Source organism: Ostrea edulis, chromosome 5 (genome assembly GCF_947568905.1).
Source record: "Ostrea edulis chromosome 5, xbOstEdul1.1, whole genome shotgun sequence".
Taxonomy (NCBI): Eukaryota; Metazoa; Mollusca; class Bivalvia; order Ostreida; family Ostreidae; genus Ostrea; species Ostrea edulis.
Genome location: NC_079168.1, coordinates 55,539,820 through 55,551,859, shown reverse-complemented (window position 1 = coordinate 55,551,859; position 12,040 = coordinate 55,539,820). Strand labels below are relative to the sequence as shown.

At 36.6% G+C, this 12,040-nt stretch overlaps 1 protein-coding gene across 1 annotated transcript; it reads right to left on the bottom strand.

The window, feature by feature from the left end:
• Window positions 1-1,588: 1,588 nt before the first annotated feature.
• On the bottom strand, window positions 1,589-11,356 carry LOC125651116 (proline-rich protein 2-like). The gene is made up of 2 exons (XM_056166105.1): window positions 11,250-11,356; window positions 1,589-2,711 (listed from the first exon to the last, which is right to left on the bottom strand). The coding sequence occupies exons 1-2, from the start codon at window positions 11,354-11,356 to the stop codon at window positions 1,589-1,591; spliced, it is 1,230 nt and encodes a 409-aa protein (XP_056022080.1).
• Window positions 11,357-12,040: the final 684 nt, after the last annotated feature.

Sequence of the window (12,040 nt, the reverse complement as noted above, 5' to 3'; positions counted from 1 at the left end):
GTGTTTGGTTTCTTTGTTGTTTTTGTAAAGAGATATATACCTTTGAAAGAACATACGATGGCCCAAACGTGCAAATTCCTTTAGATAGTTTTAAAAATATCCTTGACGTTTTAATTCCAACAAGCACCAAATAAACAACCGATAAGTAAAAATGGCAATAACTGACATAAAGTTTATTATCATAATTCTCCAATGTATTCTGTTAATGTTTTTGGCCAAACCGTTGCGTTACACTTTAAGACAGAGGGAACCTCTGGAGAAGCGAGGAAATCACATGGCATAAGATGAACTGACATAGCAAATTAATGATCGGTACATACCGTATATGCATCTCTTGGTCTTCAATTGTCATTGCTGTTTTTCAAATTTAACCCACCCATCCCCCAAAATACCCGATTTTTTTTTTAAATTTTTTTTTTACAATTCTGTAAAGATTGAGTGTGTGAATGTTTACAACTGTGATTTTCTACATTTATAAATCAATTGTGAATTCATATATTTTACCAAATTCTACACTATTCAGAATTATCAAATACAATAATAAAAATCATAACCAATCATAGAAATCAATACATCTGCTCTTCTTACGCTCCGTATGAAATTATTTCATAGTCGTTATAAAGCGTTAAAATTGTTATAAAGCGATACAGAGTCATTTAGATCTTGAAAATAAAAATACACTACAAATACTTACTCTCTGCTACTGTCTTTGAAGCTTGGATCAATGTAATATACATAAACAGAAATAAACACAATACTTTAATCCAAAAACGTAAGGAACCCATAACTGCACCAATGGTGAACTTAGAACACGTATCTCTATAATAATTCAGGTAATTTACTTCCTTTGCAATTCCTCATTAAAATATGATAATAAAACTGCAGTTTAGGTGTGATGCATGAATAATTTATTTCGGACGGGAACGACAATTGATAGTCTTGTATAATCGTATTCAATTGTTTATTGTCAACGTTATTTATAACCAAAGTGGCGGATCTACATGTATGTTCAGGTAAAATGAAAATTGAAAAATTAAGTTCTAGCAAAGAAAGGGTAAAAGGTACGCTGATATTCGCCATTTTCTTGCAGCTAATAATGTAACCATGTTTGAACACAGACAGAGGAGTTATTGTTTTAAACCTTTATTTCTCTGATTCTTTTAATTTATCATAATGATTAACAACGTAATGATTCTTCCGCTTCATTTTTTAGCGTATTTTCCACAACTTCCAAGATTACATGCGTTGTGTTGTCTCTCTATGTAAAGATTTCACATGTGCACATTGCTAGTGGTAATACCGATTTTAACAGCAAATGAAAATAGACAGGTTTCATAAAATAGCCCGACGATGAAATAGTCATTTATTATGCACACAGAAATCCAACAGAAAGCAAATCCCGCTTTCCACGTGAAAATTGAGGAAATGAATATAATATAATAAAATTTTGATGTCAAAATATACTGTAAATTCAAAGTAAATATTTTACAGTTAATATGCTATTGTTTGGAAGTTGACCACCACTTTCGAAATTTGAGATCACTTTCACTGAAAGCAATAAACATCACAATTATTCACTGCAATGGAACTAGTATAACAGCCATGAAAATGGATCATTCCACCCTTGGGTGACTATCGGATAATCTGGGAATGGGGAAGTTGGCGGTGGAACTTGAGTTGCAGAGTCTAAAGGCTTTGCTTGAGCATTGGATTGAAGTGGAACATTGTTAGGTCTCTGAGCTTTGGGTCTAGGTGGAGGGTTGTTGGACTGAAAGTTAGGTTGAGGTGGATGAAAATTAGGCGGATTTTGTGGTGGGGCGTTTGGTTGACGAGGTGGTGGGGCGTTTGGTTGACGTGGTGGTGGGGCGTTTGGTTGACGTGGTGGTGGGGCGTTTGGTTGACGTGGTGGTGGGGCATTTGGATTTGAGTTGGGACCATTTGATTGTTGATGTATTCCACCGTCAGGAACACTGTTTCTAGCCCAAGGAGGTGGTATTCCATTTCTTCGTGGTGGCGGGGGTCTCCTACGTCTATTACTAGGTGGATTCCATTGTCCTTGATTTCCAGGAGGTGGTCGTCCATTTCTTGGAGGATGCCATCCTCCGTTTGGTGGTCTCCAATTGCCATTGGAATGAGAACCACCCCTTGGAGGCGGTGGTCTATTACCACCGGGAGGTGGCGGACGATTGTTTCTGCGAGGTGGCGGGGGTCTTCTATTGGCTGGTGGTCGCTTACCTTTTCCACCCTTGCGTTTTGGTGGCGGTTTTTTCCTACTATTTTTAGGGGGTTTTCTTGATCGTTTTGGTGGTGGACCACGACCAGCCGGAGGACGGCTTTGAGGACCACCAAACTTTCCACCGATAGGTGTTCCTGGGTATGCCATACCGCTACCAAACGATCCCGGTGGAAGTGCGAATGGCATATCATTAAAGGATGGCATATCGAATCCCATGAGCGACTCCATCTCCCTGGGATTACACACCGATTGACATTCACCTTGGGTTTTAAAATTATTGCCATTTCCACCACATCCAGTATAGGGCTTTTGCACACAAGCTTCCCCAACAGCCATCCATCGCATGACCTCTTGTTCACAATTTGGTCCACCTGTTTGTGCACCCTCTGATATTGGTTGTCTACACAGGCATTCTTTTTTGCATTCTGTCATCGTTGGAAATCCAGAGAAAGCACATCCTAATTTGTACACACATCTGAAAAGAGAGAGAAAATCATGACTACATTTTGATAACTTGTTATCCCCGCCAAAGAAATAATTTCGGTCCTCTGAGTCTGCGAGTGCGTGTGTTTCTGTTAATTTGTGTTTATTTGTGAACGAGATTACATAAGAACCAACACGTTTTTCACAAGCTATGGTAATGTTCACTTGCCTTAACTAATAACATTTTTGGGAGCGAGTTGTGCAAGGAGAAAATTGTTGATGTAGAAGACAGTACATAAAAGTCTTTTTGACTGATTCACAGGCAATTGCATCGCTTGGGGTCGAATTTACTATATAAAGAGTAAAGGTATAGAACTCTAAATATAGGGTACCCAAGTTAGCCGATGTAAAAACAATAAATTAATTGATATAAAATTCTACTTTGTATTTTAATTTATTCATACATAATCAATCTACATTACTACGAAAGTTCATCCCGAAATTCCGTATACTTCCCAAGATATGCTGAAATGAACTCAGAAAAATGCCTATTATTTTTTGGTCGACTTTTAGCTGGGCCCTGACACTATACGACTACACAGAGTGTTTGAGCATTGCAACAAGCTATCAAATAGAATGTGCAGCATAAAATATTATTTCTAAAATGAATTTCTTACCCCAATTCATAAAATGAAGTCCGTAATAGCTCCAAGTGACTGAAATTTTTTAAACCGTCTACTTTCACAATCCCAGCCATCACGGTAGTTTTGACTAATTACCCAAACGAGATGGAAGGACCCATAACGATTTAGAGACTCAAATACTAATATTTATCAATATTGATTCATTATAGTACATAAATTATGCTAATAACAAGTCTTTATAAATATACAAATGTCTTATTATGTCTATTTTTATCTAAATCACATTATCACGGGTGTTTGACGATTTATAATAATGATGTCAATGTGGGTAGTTAGTGGCACCGATGAAAATGACTGATAACTGACAGTACAGACGGTTTAAAATTTTCAGTCACTTGGAACTAGTCTTTTTACATATGTGTATACAATAGGGGGTCATCTTGTTAGACCCCCTATCGGATGTTTTTATTTTTTGTATATATGTTCTCTTTCTCAAAGTTAATTTTATAGATGTATGTAACAGGGGGTCATCTAGTCATTTGCAGCATATGATCTTAATTTTTACTTGGTGTTAATGACCCCCTGTACTGTATATACTGTATTTACTTTTCGTCATTTACTAAATAAATGACATTTTCTATTCTCAAATTTGTTTTGATTTGCCTGCTTTGAGCAAAAAACGAGTGCAGTCCACTTGGCTAGTGCTTTTGAGCAAAGGATTATATATATATATATATATATATATATATATATATATATATATGCCTGTAGAGTGTCTATAAGCTCAGTGTTACTCACACACATACGCACCTATCTATTACATCTTTTAAATCAGCATATTTGCAGCATTATTACTCAAATAAGTAATATATAGATATGATGTATATGTTCATTTTCCCCCCAGTGATATCGAGTGTATTTTTATGTATACATTTTATGTTATGTTATCTATTCTCTCATTTATCTGTCTGTGAGTATGTTTTATACAGGACCACAATGTAAACTAGTCATTTGTACTAATTGTGCTATCCTGTCTAAATAAAAGAATTTATTATTTTTATTACCCACGCACGAACGGTCAAACTACTATATTCCCTCTCGCATTGAGTTACCAGGGGAAAATAGGTTACTGAGTAATGGTGGTATACTGTTAGTCTGTAGAAGAAATGTCAGGAGCGGAGCAGCTCATACCTCCAGAATCCATAAAACAAACCCTTAATTTCTCCGGGCAACAAGGGTTAGAGAGGATTTCACATTAGTGAAAAATAAATGTTACTGGCTTACAATGTATAATATACAATTATTGCTGTTTTTGAGATCAATACGATGATTTAGACACCTGAGGAGTACAATATTCACCGAGCCCGAAGGGCGAGGTGAATATTGTACTTCGAAGGTGGCTAAATCATCGTATTGACCTAAAAAAAACACCCCAGCAATAATTGTTTTATTATATGATTAAATGACTAAAAAACCCTTCAAGATTGTTCTTTGCTTTAATCTTAGCCGAACCCAGTGAGAAACGCGGAATTTCATTGGACGGCAAACATAAGTATAATCGATCGCGTCAAATTGGAAGTTCCCGACCTATTTTTGGTCCTATGTAGAAAAAATAATTCCTTATGTTCACCTGGAAGGTCACGTGCAGGTAAACATAACGTAGTATGATTACTACATTGTTGGATCTCAGCCAATTAGAGAGCTAGGAATTATTCAATCATATAATGATGAATGTTTGAAAATGATATAATTGTGAAAGACCTATGCACAATAAATCAACAACTACACCTTATCATGATATCGGAAATCGACAATGTGATTGCCTTATTAGAATGTTAACGTTGCATGATAGATTAAGTGCACTACCACCCGAAAGAAACGCTGTAAAGGGTACCTAGCAGATATAACGTATGTTTATAATGTAAATCCACAAGGCGTTACATTTTCCCAAAATGGGTCATGGTCATTTCATGTTCATACAATTGTCTCCAAAACTTCGGTTATATTAAATATGCTACGGAAAATTTGTCATATATTAGATAGGAAATCATTAGAGAAGTTTTATTTTTCTTTTATCAGACCTATTCTTGAATATGATGATGTAATATGGGATAATATTTCTACTGAACTTGGTCATAAAATCGAACATCTTAATCAAGAGGCAGCCAGAATCATAACTGGGGGTACAAAACTTAAAAATATACTTAATCTTTATAAATAATTGGGTTGGGAACCACTTGAAAGTAGAAGGAAAAAGCATAAAATTATCCAATTTCACAACATGGTCCACGGCCTAGTTCCCGAGTACTTATGTAATCTTGTTCCTCCCAAAATATATGAATCCCACTCGCATAACACAAGACAAGCTGACAATATTTTACAAACCATATGTAAAACCACGCAATACAAAAATTCATTTCTGCCCAGTAGTATCTCTCTGTGGAATAGTCCTCCTGACGATGTGAAAAACAACCCCTCAATATCAAATCTAAAAAGGCATTTGAACATAAATATTAAATTCCCTCCGCCACACTTTCTCATAGGTTCACGACAAGCTCAGATTTTACATCACTGGTATTAAATCATCCCAAGATGGCGGAAGGAAATTCCGGAAAGACCACATTTACTTATTATATCTATTTGTATTGTTTATTTGCGAATGGTATGTAGGTAAGAAATATCATACACTAGCAACAATTACGATCAGGTGTTATTTTATCTTTTATACGGCTCATATGAACAGAAAATTCGTCGTTGAAAAAACAGCGAGGATGATAGTAACGAAAGTTTTACGTTACTATCATCATTCATTTCCGTTACTATCGTCCTCGCTGTTTTTTCAACGACGAATTTTCTGTTCATATGAGCCATATAAAAGATAAAATAACACCTGATCGTAATTGTTGCTAGTGTATGATATTTCTTACCTACATATAATTCGCAAATAAACAATACAAATAGATATACATTAATAAGTAAATGTGGTCTTTCCGGAATTTCCTCCCGCCATCTTGGGATGATAATAACGACCGTTACTATCATCAGTTTAATACCAGTGTTACATGCACGTCTACGAATGAATTCCAGTTCTTTAAAGTATCATTTATTCACAAAAAATATTGTCGACAGTCCTCTATGCTTATGTGGTGAAGAAGAAGACAGCAAACATTATCTCTTAGAATGCCCATTGTACCATCAACTCAGGGCCAGGTATCTTTTAAATCTAGCACAATTGTGTAACATTAACACACATACTCTGCTTTTTGGAAATTCACACTTATCAGTATCTGAAAACATAACTATATTTCAATCAGTACATAAATTTATTATTCAAAGTAAAATACTTGCTGTACCCTATAAAACCTGATATATCAGCAATACTTTCGCTTGCATTCTAATATTTGCCTTTTGTATATGTTCTAAATGATGTTGAAATATTCACACAACCTCATCACACATTATCATCACCATTGTTTTATCATTATTTTGTATGTACATGTAAATGACGAATCGCATATGTATGTTATTGCAATAACCATAACACGATTCTGATTTATTAATGTAAAATAGGAGACGGATTTATATAAGTGCTAGCACTTGTTTCCGAATCCTGTTAATTTTGCATCTGTTTGTATGTTTCATGTAATGCTTCATTTAATATATATAGTTTAAACCAAATCCACAATATGTTAAATGGCGTTTGGACGGAATCTTCGAGTGAAAATGTGATTCATTCAGTGAAAAATGTGATTCATTCAGTGAAAAATGTGATTCATGTGAATAGTCAGGATATATACATGTAAGTGCAAACTTGTTACGTGCATTTACCAGGACATCTGAATAGATTGCCAAGTTAATTTGTGCTTGAAACCAATGAATACTTTATATCAAAAGTATAATATTGTTTTCATTACATACAAAATACATTTAAAGAAATAATTTGATTCTATTAAATGTTTGATAGAAGCGGTGTCTAAATTTCCGTTGTGTAAACCTCATTTCATTTGAACACGTATCAGGAACCATTTTGCATTGAAATATATGTCTTCATCGATGAAGAAATATACATTTCTAAGGAAATTGTACTGTCTTTATTGTTTTCCATGAATACAATGAATTTATTATCATGTAAATAGTTTTTCAAAATATGAATTTTTTGTCCCTGGAAAGACAAAATATATACACACATGTAGTTTTAGTTATCTCTCTTGGATTATGTAAATTTCTCGCCCTAAGAATTACTGTCAATTTTTAGGACGTTCAGAAAATAACCCACCCTATTTTCCCTAATATTTAATTAATAGTTTACATGCCATTTATGGAAATAAGTCATCATTGTGATAATTATAATTGTTTATTGGCTTTAACCCTAACGGTTCATAGTAAATTACAAAATAGAAACAAAAAGCTGTATTTCGTAAAGTCACATCTTCATCTCAGATTACGAACTCTTCATATTTTATCCTAGTCTGCCGCATTTAATTAGACCTAGACCAAATGTTTAACGAAATACCTTGGTACATTTTTCTCCGTTTTGAAGGCATAATAGAACTGAAGAACGGATCTAAATTAGGAGTTGAAGGGTGAGTTTAGCATACAGGCACATGATGAAAATCAACCCTGCCACTATACTGACAGAATTGAGAAATTCATTATGGTACATACATGTAATCTATGGAGATAGAACATCGAATGATCGTCGTTTTGGAATGTGAATGGATTTCGGTGTATCATTACAACAACGAATTCAAGTGGGAATCCGGGTTAGAATAGGTCCTTAGTACCCCTCGGTTGTCGTAAGAGGCGACTAAATGGGGCTGTCATTCGAATGAGACCGCAAACATCGAGGTCCCGTGTCAAAGCAGGTATGGCACGATAAAGATCCCTCCCTGCTCAAGTTGTATATTGTTTAACGTTCCGCTCGAGAATTCTTCACTCACATGGATGTCACACATTGGGGATTCACACTCACACCAATGCCGATGAAGGGTTGCAAAATGTAGGCCTTTGAGCAGGGATGGATCTTTATCGTGCCATTCCTGCTGTGACACGGGGCCTTGGTTTTTGGGACTCATCCGAAGGACCGCCCACTTAGTCGCCTCCTACAACAAGCAAGAGGTACTGAGGACCTATTCTAACCCGGATCCCCACGGGCCTGAGGCTGTAAGCGCCGAACATGGGCCTAAATTTTGCAGGTCTTCACCGTCAGTGTTGACTTCTCCATTTGAGTGAAAAATTCTCGATTAGAACAACGAAAAACAAGAGGGGTGTTCCAAACATAAGGGAATTTTTGATAGGGTTAAACATCCTTTTTGATGGATAAAAATGTTGATCGTTCGCAGTATCAACAATTTCAAACATTTTAATAGTTTTCCCGCTGAGTCGCCCTACATTACGTTATTTGTTTTCAGGCGCGTATGAATACATAGCGTTTTCGAATTTATTGACGTGTAAATTCTCATTCAGCTTTATTTTTGTTCAATAAAAACAACTGTAATAAATAACATTGGAATAATTTATTATAGTACTATTCAGATTTCCCCCGTTTTCTTTATCAAATATCTTGATTTCATTGGTAGAAGCTAAGCTATGCCAATGATGGCATATATGGAAGGAGTCCGGACTGTACTGACCCCACGGTTAGGTGAACCTAAATATATTTGCTGATTTGAATGCACTACCGGTTGTAAAATACTTCATGTTAGTCCATAGTTTCAATTGGACCCCCCCCCCCTCCGAATGAGAGTGGCACCCACATCCTTAAGGGAAAATTTCTGGATCCGCTCATGACTTATAGATGTAGCTGCGCTCGCTCTAACACTAGCTCCGTTAACATATGATGATATAGAATACACTTATAATTAGTGTTTAATTGAGTACTAGTATGTAATGTACAAGGCAGCCAATGATTCATCATTATATTGAACGGAATAAATGTATTCGTCTTAGTTAGGCAATCCATATATGTGTGCAGCACATTGTCAGTTGTTTGGTCAGCGTACCCAATAGACTATACATGTAATTGGACTTAAATAATTTTGTACACAGTCTTTCATGCAATTAGTCTTTACCGCTTTACAAATACTAGTAAAGCAAATACACAGAATATATATTTGTGTTTTTTTTGTTTTTAGATCTCCGGGTCTCTTCAAGTGGCAGCAACAACATCTGGCATCGCGTAGTTTCACATTCAGGAGCAGCCACAAAAGTTAACCATAGATGCGCTGTTGCATGATATAAATACAATACAACAATTTAGCATTGTCAGTAAGAAGAAGATAGTATTTTTTGTATTTCATTTAAGATACAGTATGAAAACACGATACGTTTTATACTCATTGGAGTTTCGACAAGGGAAAGGCGGTCTACAGTAAGCACATAAACTTACTTTTCACCCTAGAGTGAGTGTTTCCTATCATACATACGAGGGCGAGTCAATAAGTAACCAGTCTATCGAGACGGTCACGATTTTCATGCCTTGTTTCAATACATGTTTATACCTGGGTACAAAATTGCACGGGTATCGAGTTATTCTTTAATAAGATATTGAATGTCAAACATGGTTAGTGATACAAAGGCATGCTTTTCATCTAAAGTCGAGTACCGTGCTATAATTCGGTACTTGTATTTAAAAGGTAAAACAGGCAAAGAAATACACAGCGAGTTTATGGGTCTTCTGAACCATCTTATACTCAGGTTAAATTCTGGGTAGGGGGATTCAAACGCGGTAGAACGTCTTTGAAGATGAAGCCAGATCTGGACGCCCAATGGATGCCACCGATGAAGAAATGTGTAAGGAAGTCCTGGATCTGGTATACTCTGATAGGCGAATTCAGATTGAAGAAATAGCGCAGGCATTAGACATTTCGTATGGTAGCGTGTCAACAATCTTACATGATCGTTTAGGTATGCGCAAGCTAACAACCCGTTGGGTCCCCAAATCCCTTAGCGATGAGCAAATGGCAACTAGAGCATCATTATGCAGCGCCTTGTTGAAGCGTTTTAGGTCAAAAGTTGATTTTCTTTTGCATCTGGTGACTGTTAATGAGACTTGGGTTCATTATTATGAGCCAGAGAATAAAGCTCAGAGTCGTCAGTGGGTAGGGCCTGGGTCTCCGAGGCCAAAGAAGTTCAAGACGGAACAATCTGCTGGCAAGGTGATGGTCAAAGTATTTTGAGAAGCAAAAGGTGTTATTATGTTGGACTTTTTACCCAAGAGAAGTACAATAACTGGAGTGTACTATGCAAATTTGCTAGACCAGCTGAGAAACGCCATCCGTGAAAAACGCAGAGGTAAACTCACTAAAAGGTGTTTAGCTGAAACAGGACAACGCGAGATGCCACACTTGCAAAGTTGCAATGGAGGCTGTAGAGCGAAACGTGTATGAGTTAACACCACATCCTGCCTATTCGTCTGACCTAGCTCCTAGCCACTTCTTCATATTCCCAAACTTGAAAATGGATATCCATGGACGTCAATTCCGGTTTGACGAAGAAGTCGTGACGGCAGTTGAGGAATAGGTCAATGGAAAGGACCCTGACTTTTTCAGTTCTGGGCTGATGGCACTTGCACATCGTTGGTCTAAGTGCATCACACTAGAGGGCAATTACATCGAAAAAGAAGAGGTGGATCTGAACAGGAAATAAGTTAGGCTGGTTACTTATTGACTCACCCTCGTATCATCTGTACTTACTTACATACTAGTTGGAGCGTCACTCTATCCTTCCAGTAATGAGAAGTTCACGGTTTTAGGGTATGGTTTATGTTTAGTCGATTAACGTTAGGTAGAGAGCTGTATTACTAGGGGCTGACCAATGGTCGTACTTGCGACTGATTCTAGTAATATGTGCAAGTGGAAGGGGCCTGGAGAAAAGGCTTGGGTGAACTGCACTACCTTTGTGGGCCTACAAACAATTCCGTTTGTTATGGTTCATCAAATACTTACTGTCCTGTTCGGTCGTCGAAGAAGTATTTGTACGAATCCATCCCCATACAATATTGACTGACTTGTGGGTCTGTGAAGCATACTGAAAGAAAGAGTTTTACTGTCATTGATATGTTTAATATGTTTGCTTAACAAGTATGCAAGGTGCAGTCATACATGAAACAGCTGTGCTCCATTTCAACGATATTCGTGAGTTTTAACATAGGCTCTTGTGATAAGGATTTGAGGTGAGGGGAGAGTAAAGTGATAATTGAAGTGCTAATAAAAGAAAAAGGAAACAATATTTGTCGTTTTACACATTGCTAAATATGGAATACGTTTACAATTTTATTCCCGTTTTAAAAACCGACATCCTCATAACAACTGACATGAAAACTCAAAGCTATGGGACCACAAGAAAACTTCAGGAGTTTGAGTTTTAGTCCGGAAATCATATCTGTCGATAAACTGAGTTGTTGTGTAACGGAATATATGGAGCTGAACGGAGCTTAGGATACAATCCTTTTTACATCGTGTATGATGGGTAGTTGTAAATTTATAAATTCGTTTTCATAAGTAATATACTTAATACAAAACTTTTATTTCATCAGAAATAGGAATAAAGAAACTAGATATAACTATGTGTTTACTTATTCTTTATTTCTTGCAACAATGAAGTATCAGAATCGGTATTCTACCATGATTATCATCTAGCTTTCCCTGCTTATGTAAAAAGACAATTGCCACTTCTCCTTTACCAGGCTAATTAATCTGGCTGGGGTATCCGGCGACGAGCTCTGCTAACTACGCCC